Source organism: Aethina tumida, chromosome 5, assembly GCF_024364675.1.
Source record: "Aethina tumida isolate Nest 87 chromosome 5, icAetTumi1.1, whole genome shotgun sequence".
NCBI classification, from domain to species: domain Eukaryota; kingdom Metazoa; phylum Arthropoda; class Insecta; order Coleoptera; family Nitidulidae; genus Aethina; species Aethina tumida.
The window spans coordinates 23,049,462-23,065,775 of record NC_065439.1 but is presented as its reverse complement, the minus strand read 5'-3'; the positions used below and the strand labels follow the sequence as shown (position 1 = coordinate 23,065,775).

Sequence of the window (16,314 nt, the reverse complement as noted above, 5' to 3'; positions counted from 1 at the left end):
TATCCGTATAAACGGGTTTTTTTTCACTTGGCAGGGGAGGTGTTAATTTGGGGCGGCGCCGGTCGCCGTAATTCCATTTGTATTGGGCGTCTGCGCCAATCGTGCGAGTCCATTACGGCGCGAGGAACGCCGAGCCACGACCAATGATCGACAGCCTGCGCCCCACCACCGGCAGGTCCATTTAGTGACTTCTCCCCCCACCCTACCGTGGTACTCAAGCTGACTGGTTAGGTCACTTATTAACTGAACAGATTTCTTAGTGGTAACACACGAATTTTTAAAGGTTAAATAGTCGTTCACACCTAATGCGTTCTCGTTGACACTTGCGTTTTTTTTTGTTGTTGTTGTTGTTGTTGGACGGTGTGGTACAGTGATTGTTAGTGTCGGTAGCACCGGACAGGTACAGTAGCCGGTCAGTTGGATGGCACACTAGTGGACTTACCCGACGGATTGTGCGTGAACTGTGTTACGGTCAGTGAGAATGTTGAATCGTTGTTCGAGGGGTGAGAACCAACGGGACTTTACATGTTAGTAGAAAGAATTCCTCGCGCGTTGTCCGGACAGATAACGATGATGCCTTTGGCACCGACACCAATCGTGGCAGTGCCTTCCAAACCAAAAATTGGCTTCTCCATAGACTCTATCGTTGGCGGCGCCAACCAGCCCAGTCCCCAACACTCGCCCATACACTATTCGGAGAGTTCCGCGCCCCTGTCGCCGTCGAGCGACACCGACAACCGATTGAATGGCTCGCCAAAGTACACCTCGCAATCGCCCCAGAGGAGCCCTTCGCCGAAGGCGCCCATCATGGTGCCCGGCATACCGGCTCACACGTTAGTTAGACCTAGTCCCACCTACGATCCGAACCTGGTGCCCAAGAACGGATTCCTTGGTCCGGAGATGGTGCACAACCACGGCCAGCATCCCTTCGCGTTGGCGGCGCACTTCCAGGGTGCCGCTCTGGCGGCCGCCCTCAGCCAGGGACAGCACGGCTTCCCGGCGCAACCTTCACCGTTGACGACGCACACGCCTCCGAGGGACAGTTATCCTTTGTATCCTTGGTTGTTGTCGAGGCACGGGAGGATATTTCCCCACAGGTTTCCTGGAGGTAAGTTTAACAATTTTTATTTCTTTCGAAATCATGTCTTTTTTACCAGAGTGGTTGGTATCAATATTTTACTTAAAATTGTATAACTTCTCAATTAATTCATATTTATCTACGAAATTCATAATTAACTACCCCATTGAATTTTGATTTTGAAAGCTAAAGTCTATTCATTAATATTTTAATATAATATTCACGTTGGGCGCCAAAAATTTAATTTGAACATATTCACTATTTCGTTAAAAAATAATAATAGTTCTTATGTTGAGTTTTAAAAGATTGCTGGTTTGTTATACACATTTTTTTTAATAAGAATACTTAAATATTTGAAAAACGTTGGGCGCCACAAAAATTATTTTGATATTTTAATTTTTAGTAATAATTATCAAATTCAACTCAAAATATTTTATACTTTTTATAGGTATTTTATTTTGTTTACAGATTTTTTTGTTAAATAACATGTTAATTAATGTTTTGGAACAAATTTTGAATTTAAAAATCTTATATAATAGTTTAACCTATTTTATTTAACATAAAAAAGTTGGGCGCCAAAAACTAGTTATTTCAGTTATATTCAAAATATCTTTGCTAAATTTTTAAGAAAGTGTTTCTATTAAATGAGAAATGGTTAAGTTTTAATAAATTGCAGATTTTCTATTTTAAAACATAAACATAAGAAAAAAATAAGTTATAAATCTTTATTTAATATTATTTAATAGATTTAATTAAATAATTTTGTTTATTATTGTTTACATTTACTCTTCATTAAAAAATCATTTTCCGTCGGAACATGACATCAAACGTAAAAACCTGTTAAACAATAATTCTCCTTCTTAAAACACATTAAATCATTTGATTATTGTTATTAAAAAAAGTGTTAAATTTTATGTTAATAGAGCCATAAAAGTCGAAATGACAGGACGCAATGTTCATTAAATTTTGTGTCACGGACAGGATGTTCCTGTCATAAAATCAACAGTTTCGTGAAATGTATGGTTTCGGATAAAAATACACATTAATTAACATGCACCCAAATATAAATTATCGGTCCGAAAATAAAATACGTGATTAAAGCCCACGATCGGAGGCGACTGAAATTGTTCACCCTCACAACTCATAATTTAAAATTATTTATTATTTTGCTCTGTCGACAGTGGAAACACCATGGTACACACCTAGCGATTAATGACAGTGCCATTCGTCTAATTTAACTTAATATCGACCGTAATTACAATAAGTACACCGTTGTCGTAATGCAACCAATTTTCCAAATAATGATCCGGCATAAAAACGTGATAATTGCCACACTAGGAGAACAGAGAGTGGAGGGCATTTGCATGTTGAGGAAACGCAGACAAACAATTAAGTTCAATTCCAGAGCCGTGCCGATTATACTATTAAAGTATTAATTTCAAAGTCTTAAACTTAATAATAGTGTGTACGGGCTGCTAGATATAATTACGGCTTCTCCCGCTAATGTCTAAATAATTACCCCCGCGTTCAAGGCGCTCCAAACGATCGCTATCTGACCAACATTGGATAACGAACGCGAACGCGTTCCTTTTCTTTGTTCGTTCTGTTTTATTCTAAATGAGTGTATACGGGGTGTCGCAAATTGGTAGTTTATCGAAATTAATAGATTCAAAAAGGTGTAAAACTATTTTATTTGCTTTTTTAGACAAATTATCAATAAGTAAGATTCGTGATACATCTTTTGATATAATCATATTCGAAATGTATTATTTTTTATATATTTGATAATTAAAAATATTAATCATATTATTATGTATAAAAATATTATATTTTGGGTTGGACGCCAATATTTTATTTAAAGTTGCATATCTTTTCAGTTAACACACATTTATCTACGATATTTAACAGATTTTTATTATTAACTTATCACTAGTGTATTATATAATTTGACTACATTTATATTTTATAATGATTTTTACGTTGGGCGCCAAAATTTTATCTAAAATTGAATATCTTTTCAGTTAACCAATATTTTGCTATGATATTTAACAGACTTTTATTACAAACTTATAACCATTGTACTATATGAATTTGACTTTAAAATTTTATATCTATAGATTAATATTTTAAAATTATTATTACGTTGGGCGCCAAAATTTTACCTAAAATTCTCTACCTTTTTAGTGAACCCATATTTAACACATTTTATCACTATATAAAATTGACTTTAAAAATTAATGTATATACATTAATATTTAGAAATAATTTTTATTTAATTAAATTAAGTTTTTAAATATTTTTTTCATTATTAATTCATAATATATTACTTTTTTAATTAAAATTCGTAAATATTAGAGAAACATATGTAAGCTGGGCGCTACAAATTATTTTAACATAAGTTAAAAATACCTTTGGCAAATATTAGATTCAAACTGCCAACTGGCAGTTTTCGTAGTAGTCCAGGACTATTAATTTGTTCTAAAGAAACAACGTTCCCCTGACCGGTGTGTGTATATAATGGCTCATTAGGTCGATTTCTCACTTCCTCCAGTTTAGCAGAAAAACGCCCGGTCACGATGCAACAACGCAAACCAACCTCATTTGTTCCCACTATCGTTTCATTACAATTATTACCATGCGATTAATCCGGTTAATGAAAGCAATTATTGTCTCTTTATGCCCGATTAAGTCACAGAAATTATTAATTAATCGTCATAAGTAAATAAACAAGTACCATATCAACTGTGCGGGTCATCGCAAGCAAAATTTCGCTGTTGAAACATCAAAACACCGCCAACATTGGATCGCAGTAAACAACATCAGCAACAACGTTTTAATTTCTTTCACTCGTTACCCGATCCAGTTAGGGCCGTAAATGCCGGTGCTGACCGTCCACAAATTGCACGGTGCACCATCCGAAGCGGAGTGAGCACGGCCAAAGTTTAATTTGCAGTAATGCAGTAATAATAGGGCAAGATAGATTGCGTATAAGCAACCGAGGCTGCTTCTCACGTCACGGACGCTTTCGTCGGCGCAGGGGCGTATCTTTGGACAAACTACCGCGGGGGGTTGCCGAGGCCCCGTTCGAATAATATTGATTACGTCGTACGTAGAGAAAACGTAACAATATCGATTTAAAAAGCGGTCATTACCGTTTAATAATGTGGATATTGAATTATGTCCGGGCGCAATTTTCGCATTAGCTCGGCCACGGATTTGCTCTGTGGCTATGTAATTTTGCGGTTTCCATTGGCCCAAACGGCAACTGAAATTGTGAGTTTACCGGAATGGGTTTTATTTTTCTTCTACGTGTTGTCGTGGTTGTGGCACGGATAGGGTTAATTACTCGCAGTAATACGAGGCCTCATATTTATATAACAATTAGAGTATAAGTAGTTTTTAAGAACACCTTTCCTTAATGCACACGGTAATAATTACGTATAATTACGGTTTAATATTTTTAAGTTTGCCGTAAAAAATGATAGGTTACCGGCGAGGAATTAAAAGCAGGCATATTAAATTATCATTAAGGACTAAAATGTGCACTTATTAAATTCATAAGCTGAGTTAATTTAGTGGAAGGTGCCGTGCGAAGGACACTAAGATATTTAATATCCTCAAACCATAAATTATACAATATACAAGACATTACGCTAATTAGACGGGGCATGTATTTTTTTTACGTTTTTATCGATTGTAAGCCCAGTAATTGACCATAATGTTGGGTTACTTGCACTATTTATTACAACAAATGTAGCCAGAATCAGTTTTTTATGCTAATCGTACGCTGGTAAACCGATAATTTGTGGGCTATTTCAATAACCTTGGCAGCTAGTCGCATTAGAAGACAACACTTATTGTCTCTGACCATCTGTTTAATGGTACTGGAGAAAACGGCAACTGGTTCGAGAAAATAATATGGCAAGTTTAATTTAAATGGTACAAGCCAAAAACTGGAATCAACTCCTGTTCTCGAACACTTTTCCTGTACTGGTATCACAGTCGTGTCATTAAATCTTCCAACTTTTTTGAAACTTTTAACACCTGGAGCTTCATTAAATATGCTGGTATGTGTTTGTGTTACGTGTTATAACATGTAATACGTCAATTATAAAAAAGTTAAATATTTTATAATTTATATATTTGTTAAATATTTATATTTTTATCTAAACTTTATAAACAAATTTATAATGAATATTATTGAAAATAAAAGTAAAAAATCCAGTTTTGCTTTTCTCCTTCTCATGTTATTAACATATGGGTAATATTCTGGTAATATAACATCTAATATTTGATATAAATCATAAAAAAGTGAGACATTTAAAAAAATATTTTATACTTTATATACTTTTAAAATATTTATAGTTTTTATCTAAACTCTATTATATTGAATATTATTGAAAATGAAAGTAAAAAAATAAAGAGTTCTTGTCTTCTTTTAACACCTAAATGTTCAACTTCATTAAATATTGATGAGATGTTTAAATTAATATTTTATGCTTTAATTATTTGTTAAATTTTTTATCTAAACTCAATTAATCATATTTATAAAGAATATTATTCAAAATAAAAGTAAAAAATAAAGATTTGATTTACTTCTTATGTATTAAATGTTGTAACTTAATTTTCAACAGCTGGATTATCAACTTCATTAACTATTCTGGAATGCGTTTGTGTGACGTAAACGATTTTATTTACAACCTTAATTTGATGCCAACACATTATAATTATAACAACAAAGATTTTTCGCTTGACCTCACCCATCTCTGTGCCACGAACCCATTTAAACATCTCCATCCTGTAAATTAACACAACAAACATGCACAAATTACTAAAAAAATATTAAACAAACAACGAGATACGCATCAGATAAGCCGGAACGAAATTGTGTCGAAAGATCTCATGCGAGACTTGATTCTTTATATGCAAAACAGCCGCGAAACGCAAAACAACTACGTACAAATAGCTACAAATTGTCCAACGTTTACTCCACATCTTTATTTACATCGTCCTCGCAGCGCATCCACATGTTTCCACAGACAATTTACCGCGGGGAATTCAGCACATTCAAATTGAGAGAGACCCGACCGGTACACGGGATTCCGCAGTACGAACTCAATGGAAGGCCTCCACCGTTCAAAATCACCGTCACCCAATCCGCATCGGATTATGGACACCCCATGCACATTGAATTCGTTCATTGTGTTCCGGAAAAATATAAAAAAAATCACTCCCATTATGCCCCCGGACCCACATATAAAGTTTTATCTTTATTTTTTATTTAGAGTGCCCGGCTCATTTACGGTCTGTTGGATGTGTAACAAACGGGCGCGTTTTTTAAGGGCGTGAAAACCCGATTAGCTCGTCCATTGTGCCGGCCATTATGAAATTAAACAATTCCGAAGTCAATCATTCTCTTGTTAACGCTTGACACGTCCGTCGGGGGGGTTGACGACGCACGTCACTCTCCGAACGGATCCACCGGGAGTCGCTCATTAACGTCTTTTTACTATCGAAAAAGGTTTCGCCAACCGGCTCGGTTTCGTGTCACCGGCAGCAGCAATAACCGAGGCATATACAACGAAAAATTGTTATTCTACGTACTGCCTGACTATCAACTAAGTTATGGCATCGATTTAAATTCAGTCGTTGTTCTAAGCCTTAAAGAAACTTATGTTTTTTTCGCATAATAATTTCTCGATTGTCTTAAATACCAAATGCGACTCGGATGTTGAATGTAAATCGATGAAAATTGCAAATGGAACGCCATTAATGTGTTTTAATTGCCATTTTTTACGCGTCAATGGACCAATCGTTTTTGTGGGCTTGGAAAATTCTAATCGTTAAATATGTGCACGCTGAAATTTTATTACGCTAAATGACCATTTGTTTTGTTTTGCACTGGGAATATTTATAAGCTATTAAAACGACTAGTCATTTAAAGAATAACAGTAAACTATGATTTGGTAAGACCTCGTATGAATACGAAAGGAGCTTGAACAGTCCAATCACGTACGGTGGTTTACAAAAGTATATATCTGTTTGTGGGTCTTGTTAAAATATTATTAAAAACACAAAACAATCATCTCTTGAATTTTAATGGGGCAATAATGGTAAAAATACTACTTTATCGTCATTCATATCTAGATTTTTATTAGGGAATTTAAATTGAAATATTACGAACCCCATGGAATATTTATTGAGGAATTTGTTGTCAATTTGTTGTATAATTTTAATACAATTATTATAATGTATGTATATCAATTTATTAATTTAATATATTAATATTTTTTGTCTTAAATATTTTAAATTAAATGAACATTTTCGATAAAATTGAAGTAAATCATCTAATAATTATTTATTCACAAAAATTAATATTATGTAATTTAAGTATATAAAAAATACGTTTTGGCTTAATTAAATTAAATTATTTTTAATATTTTCGAAAAATTGTTAAAACATTTACTTTGGCATATTCTTAAATTTCTATCTTTGAAAAATATTCTAATTTTATTAAAAATTAAAATAAATTATCTAATATTTCTTTCTATTCACAAAAAGATATAATACTGTAATAATGTAATTAATATTTTATAATTTAAATATTTATGACTTTTTTGTCTAAATTATACTAAATTTATTATTTAATATTAAAGTAAATAAATAATCAAATATTTATTTATATTCACAAAAATCTGTAATTATGTGTTATGTTATTTTAGTATAAAAAATATTTATAAATATTTTGTCTGAAATTAATTATAGTGAATATTTTCGATAAAATTAATAAAAATTTATTTTGGCATATTCTTTAATTTCTGTTTTTGAAAAATATCCTAATTTTATTAAAAATTGAAGTAAATCATCTAATATTTTTTTCTATTCATAAAATTTGTAATATTTAAATTAATATTTTGTAATTTAAATAAATAAAATCTATATTTACAATTTTTTTTGTCTAATTTGTATTGAATTAAAAGATATTTGACAAAAACTTACTTTGAAATAAATATTCTTTAATTTTGTGCTTTTTATGGTTAAATAGAGTAGTTTTTGCTTTAAAATATGTTAATGAATGAATGAATTTGAATTTTATAATAATATTCCATTGTGAAATTTGTGTGAAACTTTGTTAAAATTAAAAATTGCACAAATATAGTTTGTTTCGCAAATTAAGTTTCTCCGACCTGTTTGACAAATAGTTAAAATACAACCGACGAAGTACACTTATTTGGCTATATGCAAAATCCAAACGATAAAACTTCATTAGTATAATAATTCCAAATTAATGATTGTTAATGATTGATTAGTTAAGATATTTCTAAACAGGTGAATTTATAAATAAAAAACGTAGTTATGTAAAAATTTCCGGCTGGTCAAAACTACATATGAGGTGTGACAGCCTTCGAATTAGTTTTCGTTATACAAAAAAAAAACAACGTGAGTCATAATTAACGAATCGTATTAATTGCTTTATAATTATAAATAATTCTACGACAGACAGAGACCGTGTAAATAGAATTTATTAATTAGCTACATTAATATGCGTCGAATCTATTAACATCGAGAAATACGCCGATAAATAATTTAATAGACGACTATCTCACGAATTTATTGTACGTAAATAATTAATTCCAGTTTCCCTTCATTTGAATAAATTCGTTCATAAAAATTCAACTAATTGCCGGGGCCGATGTATAATTTATGTGCACTAATTATTACGACGTTATTAACTACACGTGGTCCCCAGCCGGCCGGCCGTTCGGTTCGATTCGTTTCCAATAATTAAATTTCCAGAAATTCGTAAGGCGACGAGTCGCCGTTGTTGTGCGCGTCTTAGGAACCGTACACACGGTGCCCATAGTGGTATAAAAGGCTTATCTGCGAGGATCTTTCGCGGTGTTAGCGGCTAATGGCGCCCGATCACGCAACCATCTCTAATTGACTTGTGAAATCGGCCAACACTCTAACCAACACCCCGCTGAAATATGCTTATTGTTTCTTAACTCAAACACCGACGGGTACGAGCTTCGAGCACCACGACCCGAACATCGGGTAATTGCCTACCTGGTGCACACAACTAGTTTTCTCAATTTCCACACACAAAAACGTGTGAGCACGATCTTTACGAGATTGGCTCCGAAACCGAATCGCATTTGGTGCGTCTCAATCCATTGTCTTGCCGTTACTTTATTATCTCTTCATTCACTGGATATCAATATATTTTATAAATTCATTTTACAATTCAAAATTTGTTCAAGAAAAGAGTTTTTCTTAGTCTAAATGTGATTTCAAATCAAACCTCCATTGATTTAAATACTTGTTATCTGTTTCTATCTTTAATAAGATCATAGTTATTATTACAAAGATAAAATTTGAATAGAAGATATTCTAGGGCAGTAATTTGAAGAATAAAAGAGTTTTATTTAAATATTTAAAACTTCTCATCACTTTCAAGAGAGAAACCGAAGAATGAATGTTACTCTAATATCTTCTAAACTTTGTTAAAATTCCAGTTATTATTGCAAAAATAAAATTTGATTAGAAGATATTCTGGAGAAGCTATTTTGAAGAACAGAGATGATTAAATTTATAATCCATTCAAAAAAAGAGTTTCTCCTAGTCTATTTTTCTTTTCTTCAGCAGTAATGGTGTTATTAAATATTTAAATACCCGTCATCTGTTTTAAGCCAGAAGGAGGAGAATATATTTTACTCTTCACGTATCTTCTAAACTTTGATAAAATTCAATATTATTTTCATATTATTTCATTTAATAGTAACTCAAATAAAGAGTTTTTCCTCTTCATTTATTGGGTGCCAGCTGTAATGATTCCGAAGAGGCCTGTCTTTTAATTTCTCCCATCCAGAAAAATTTGGCATGGAAACATGGCAATTACAGTGGAGCACAATAATAACCGATTACATCGTGGTTATTAATGGAAGAAATTTGATATCCAAATAACGAAGACCAATTTTCTGCCTCGTACACGTTCTTCCCTTATTAAAACTTTAAATTAATACCAAAATAAAGCTGTCTGACGTTTCATCAGATACTGTAAAAAATATAATCAATTATCCTCATTTCGAATTTTAAAGGCGAACTTAAGAACACATTTACAGGCAATTCTTGACGTTCGCAATAAACTACGCTGACGGTAATTAAGTTATGAATATTTAAAAATTCAGGTTTCCACCTCGCATATCCGACCGGCCAAAGTGTAATTGACTCCATAAAAACCGCACATAAATTTACCGATTCATTTCCATGTCAAACATTAGCATTCATATCTGAATCCGCAGTCGAAAAAAACGAAACCACTAACACGTAAAATCTTCGTTTCCAGGTCCAGACATACCGGGATTCCTGTTGCAGCCGTTCAGGAAACCGAAAAGGATAAGGACGGCGTTCAGTCCGTCGCAGCTGTTGAAACTGGAGCACGCCTTCGAAAAGAACCACTACGTCGTGGGCGCCGAAAGGAAACAATTGGCCCAGTCTTTGTCGCTGACGGAAACACAGGTAAATTGGATTTGCATAATGCGATCGTCCGGTGTCACCGGTTCGTGCCCGCCCCGTTTATTGTTTATTAGTCGTTTCCTGAAACGCTGAAGTGTTTTACCGACCACTCAAAATGGCACCTCCACCATTTAATTTATTTTCTTCATTTTTAAGTGCACGAGGGGTTAATTTAAGTACACGCATGGCTTTTGATTTAAGACTTCTGTACGTGTAATGGCACGTTTCCATGCAAATTTATTCACTCATTTAATAAACCTATTTGTGAGTAAATAATAAACCTCGTGAGAAGGAACAATGTTTTTAGCTAAATTACACTGAATTCTACACATATTATGGAACGATTAATTTCTGTTGTGGTGGCACCTTTGTCACGCGAATCGTTCTGCACGCTTGCCACCGGTGTCTGTGTATTAAAAAAAAAACAGTCCGTTAAATAAACTAATGGAAACGCGAATCTACGAAATTGATAAAAATGGTATCGCGTTAAATCGTCGTATCCCCGGATTGACGTGCCCATTAATCAAACTCCGGTCTAACTTTCGGGCTCTAAAAATATTCAACTGGGTTAATTAAGGCTAGGCGAATTTGTCTGAATTTTACTGTACGTGCATAATTAGTGACTAAGAATGGAGGGTAATATTTTTATTTCACACCGAATAACGCAATTTCTTTTATTTAATTGCTAATTAGTTCGGTCGTAATTAACAATTTAATTTCGTTTCAAGTAATAATGGGACCAAGAGAGAAGAATTAATTCTTAATTTATGTTTTTCCAGTAATTTCTTCTAAATTTTGATGAAAAAGTAGTTGATTATTTTGCAATAGAAGATATTCTATGGAAGTAATTTGGAGAATAAAAGGGTTTTACTTAAATATTTAAAACTTCTCATCACTTTCAAGAGAGAAACCGAAGAATCTATGTTACTCTTCAAATATCTTCTAAACTTTGATAAAACTCCACTTATTATTGCAAAAATAAAATTTGAATAGAAAATATTTTGGAGAAGCTATTTTGAAGAACAGAGGTGCTTAAATTTATAATTCATTCAAGAAAAGAGTTTCTCCTAGTCTATTTTTCTTTTCTTCAGCAGTAATGATGTTATTAAATATTTAAATACTTGTTATCTGTTTCAAATTAGAAAGAGAAGGTTATATTTTACTCTTGTGTCTTGTAAACTTAAATAAAATTCTAGTTATTACAAAAACATTATTTTAATAGAAGGTATGCCATAGAAGTCATTTTAAAGATCAGAAGTGCTTAAATTCATTCAGGAAAAAGTTTCTCCTAGCCTAAATGTGATTTCAAACCAAACCACCATTGATAGTCAAAAATTAATTATTTTCTTCGTTGCTCAGTAATGCAGTTATTAAGTATTTGAATATTTGTTATCTGTTTCAATCAAGAAGGAGAAGAATTTACTCTTCAAATATTCACTAAACATTGATAAAATTCTAGTTATTATTACAAAAATAGAAGATATTCTATATAAGCCATTTTGAAGAACAGAGATGCTTAAATTTAAAATTCATTCAAGAAAAGAGTTTCTCCTAGTCTAAATATGACTGCAAGTTAAACCACAATTGATAGTCAAGAATTAGCTATTTTTCTTTTCTTCAGCAGTAATTTAGTTATTAAATATTAAAAAACTTGATTGCAACTTAAATCACATTGACAGTTAAAATTTAGCTGTTTCAAGCTAGAAGATAAAGAATGTATTTTACTCTTCAAGTATCTATAGAAAATATTCTATAGAAGTCATAGTAACAATATAGACTTAAATATGAAACTTATTTAAGGGGAAATATTTTCTCCATGTTCAAATGTGATTGTAATCTAAACTTCCTCCTTGATCAACAATTAAATGCTTTCCTTTCCATTCTCACCTGAAATGATATATAGAACAAACCTTTTGTTAATGACTCAGTTGTCCACTTATTGTTAGAAACAAATCCTTGAGATGAAATCAATGCACACATGGCGTATAAACAAAGCGGTCTCGTTTCTGAGCCCGTCGACAGTTTTGCAAACTCGCACGTGCAGTATATTACAATTTAGAGCTGTCCGCACCGGTGAAATGTATGTACCGAGTTGATTTCTATTTCAGCGATTCCCCGCCCATGTGTTCCCCCGCCCACCGCCATAATAACGTGTGTGCACCGCCCGCGCCGCGTCCGACCGACCTTATCAACCGACCGAAAGGTGGCCTCGCAAAAAAAAAACAATAAAAATCGAGAGGGTACGAAAAAAAAAGCGACGCGGAACACGGCGCCCCGTTTAATTGATTACACACCCTGAAAAGGATTAAAAACTCAAACATAATCCGCCACTCGTACGCACACCGACTGTTTACATTCCATTAAAATATGCAGCTGAAAATTTTACATCACACGTTTCCAATTACTAATATAAACACCGAATGGCCCGAATAAATGATTAAAATAATAACTAAAACCCGGCGTAACCCCTTTTTAATCTTTTATTAAATTTTATTATGTTTAAATGTTGCTCGGGGGCTTGTCACCCTGTGGATGAACGTTGCTTTAAGGCTGGGACACAATGTTTGCCTTCAGTTAGTCGTTATGAAGACTAGTTTTCTTGTTTATCACTATTTGGAGACCACTTTATGATTTTTTGATAAATCATCTTCAGTAGTCCAAATTAGATTATGTAGCTTCATTTGTTTGAGGAAGGTCTCTAAGTAGGATAAGTTTTAAGTTGTCTTCTAGAATTTCCTTTAATGTTGAATCTCGACAGAATTTTCTAGTGCCTGACATATGTGACAGGAGCATATGAGGAATAAAGGTTCTACTAGCTTCTTCTTTCTTCTTTTCCCTTTCCAATTCTCAAATTAGATCTGGAACATCAACAGTGGATGAGGCGACGAACCTCCAGAGATTCCTCAGCTGTTAACCCTTCGCCTCCGGCCACGCAATAGGCAATAAATTATCGCGAAACGCCAATTATCCCATTACGTAGCAAAAAAATTACCACCAATTGTGCACGAACAATAGCCAGATGTAAGATGGCGAACGTGAAGGGTTGACGTCCCCCTCGCCAATCGCATTTGTTCCCATTGTAATTGATCACTGTGACCCCCCTCAAGGGAGGTCCTCCCCTTCGGGACGCTTTATTATGTTAATCCCCGCAATGTGTGTGAAATTGATAGTTTCGTACGTCAGATGCGCGCGCATATCTATCGACCCTCCACGGGGGTGATCTCTCCTTTGTCGTAATGAGTAACAATTGCCTTGTGACGACGTCGATCATGTTTTGGGGGGAGTTGGTAGCAATGCGCCGCAGATTGGATAAAGCGCTCGTAAATTACGAACGGTTTTAATCATTGCATTATCTCAATCAGTAAATTACAGAGGCATATTTACATTTAAATGGACCTGAGTATTTGTTTTCGTCTGTTTGTTGCTCAATAAAGATCGGGGCAGCGATTGTGTCGAAAAGAAAAGGGTGTAATAAACCTCGTCCTCGTAAAGGAAGTAATAAATGGCATTATAAAATGAATGGCTTCAAAATTAATAATTTAATAACACGTTCGAGTTAAATTATTAATCTGTCATACATTACTAGCAACGGTTGGGAGGCTGTAGATCCCACTCGGCGATATCGCAACCATCCCACTTTATTAATCACACAATTAATAACGCAAATGGAAATCTATTTATCTGAGGCGTTTAACCGGTGCATTAGGTTTTAAATTATGACCGTTAAGATAAGGGCATCGAAAATCCAACCTCGGGGCACTTTTTTTTTTATTTACGAAACCACTGCAATTATCCGTCCACCATTCAGATGATATATTCGGAGATGAAACTGTTTGTTTTGTGCCACTAAATCAACGCGTAATGCACGAGGAAGATGTTGCTTTATTACTCCAATAAAACGGAAACTGGATCATCCACCGCCATTGTATGGCAGTCGATGAATATGGGCGTGAGCTTTACTTTTTTCTGATATTTATGCATTCAAATGATTCACGTGCATTTTCCGACCATTTCGTCTCAAATGGAGCCCGAAACTCGAAACAAATATCTCAGGGGTGGCGGGAGAGGAGGTCCGGAAGCGATGCCGAATCGTGTCGGAAGCGACGGAGGATCGGGCAAAAAGGGCCAAATAAAGGCTTCATTGTCCCGGTAATTTTTGCGTGCAGTCTTTCTGTACGGGGGTAGAAGTCGTTTGTCAAGTGTTTAATGGTTTGTGAATTTGTTGCGGCAGCGGGAGTGGCCCGGGGACTGCTTGTCAAAAAGTTTTTATGCTTCGCTTCCATTGTGCCGTAACGTTTGCATATCGTACTGGCTGGTCGATGGTTTTCCTCAAAACGATCTAATTTGATTAATATATCGCATTTGCCCGCGAACATTCGAAACAATGGCCATTTATTTATTTGGAGGTCCGCCCGTTTGTAGATCTTATCGTTAAATTGTTCCCTGTAACACCACCACACGTTTGTTTGTTTATGTGTTGTGAACCAATTTAACATCCACTTCTTGAAGTAATCTAACGGAATTTCTTTTTGGTTCCAGGTCAAGGTGTGGTTCCAGAACAGGCGAACGAAGCACAAAAGGATGCAGCAGGAAGAAGAGGCGAAAACGAGTCAGGGCGGTGCGAAACCGGGTTCGGGTTCGAACAACGGTTCGAGTAACGCGCACCACATAAACAAGTGGAAGGAGGAAACTGGCGAGGAGTACGGCGAGTACATAGACATGGACATGGAGGAAGACTGTGTTAGTGACGTGGAGAGTGAGTCGTAAGGCGAGATTCGATGTATATAGTTTTGCCCAACTTCTCAAAACCCCCACAAGCCCCTCCGATAGTGCAAAGATGCAATATTCGCCTGACGAATGGACGATGATGAGCTTTGGAAGATCTCAGACAAGCGAATATGCCGCAATGTTCACGGATAAAAAGTGATAGTGCCAATTTTCCTCGTGCCAAACTGTATGTTAGTGCCAATATGAAGATTTTATCGAGTCCTGTTGTTATAGATGAAGATATCCCAGTGTACATATGAAGTTATTTATTTCTTTATACAAAATTGAATATTTATTTTATGTAAATAATTAGGTATTATATTTAAAAAAAGTATTATTGTCAATTCTATTTGAGTCACATGCCCCCTCCCCCCAAATGTAGATGTGCTAAAATATGGTTGGCCCCCTGTCTTAAATCTTGAGTACTTATTCCTATAAAAATGTTTTATTTCTGTGATGTTGTAAATAGTATTTTTATTATTTTAACATATCTACAAATAATGTAATGAGTGTTGTATATCTGTTTGTTGATATGCATTTTTTACTGTACATTTTTCCAAAGTACCTTTTTAAATTATTTTCTTTGTCCGTCCGTCGGACGCGGAAAGTTAATTAAAAATTTTTATTAGAGCATAAATGTAGATTTGCGAAATATGTTGAGTATCATGTACTTAAAGTGTAAAAAACAATATTAAAGAAAGATTTATCAGACATACGTGTTTTAATAGTGGTAATTAAATTGTTCATTTAAATAATATGAAAAGGTAAGTGATTTTATCTAATTGGTCATTGAATATTATATTACTAATTTTTGTATTATTATTATATTAACATTTTTTATTGTGATAATGAATAAAATTGATCCAATTTCAATATAAATGTAAAATAAAAATAAAAAAATATAAAAACTTACACTCAATATTATAACTCAATTTTTTTAAAAATATTTTACG

The 16,314-nt window shown here is 34.1% G+C and overlaps 1 protein-coding gene across 1 annotated transcript; it reads left to right on the top strand.

The window, feature by feature from the left end:
* Window positions 1-266: 266 nt before the first annotated feature.
* Window positions 267-16,072, top strand: LOC109594475 (homeotic protein empty spiracles). Its single transcript, XM_020009697.2, has 3 exons — window positions 267-1,108; window positions 10,425-10,597; window positions 15,134-16,072. The coding sequence occupies exons 1-3, from the start codon at window positions 526-528 to the stop codon at window positions 15,359-15,361; spliced, it is 984 nt and encodes a 327-aa protein (XP_019865256.1). The 5' UTR covers window positions 267-525; the 3' UTR covers window positions 15,362-16,072.
* The last annotated feature ends 242 nt before the right edge of the window (window positions 16,073-16,314 follow it).

Coding starts and splice junctions, on each gene's coding strand:
- LOC109594475 (XM_020009697.2), top strand. CDS start 526: ATGTTAGTAGAAAGAATTCCTCGCGCGTTGTCCGGACAGATAACGATG. Junction 1,109..10,424: donor TCCCCACAGGTTTCCTGGAG/GTAAGTTTAACA, acceptor CTTCGTTTCCAG/GTCCAGACATACCGGGATTC. Junction 10,598..15,133: donor TGTCGCTGACGGAAACACAG/GTAAATTGGATT, acceptor TTTTGGTTCCAG/GTCAAGGTGTGGTTCCAGAA.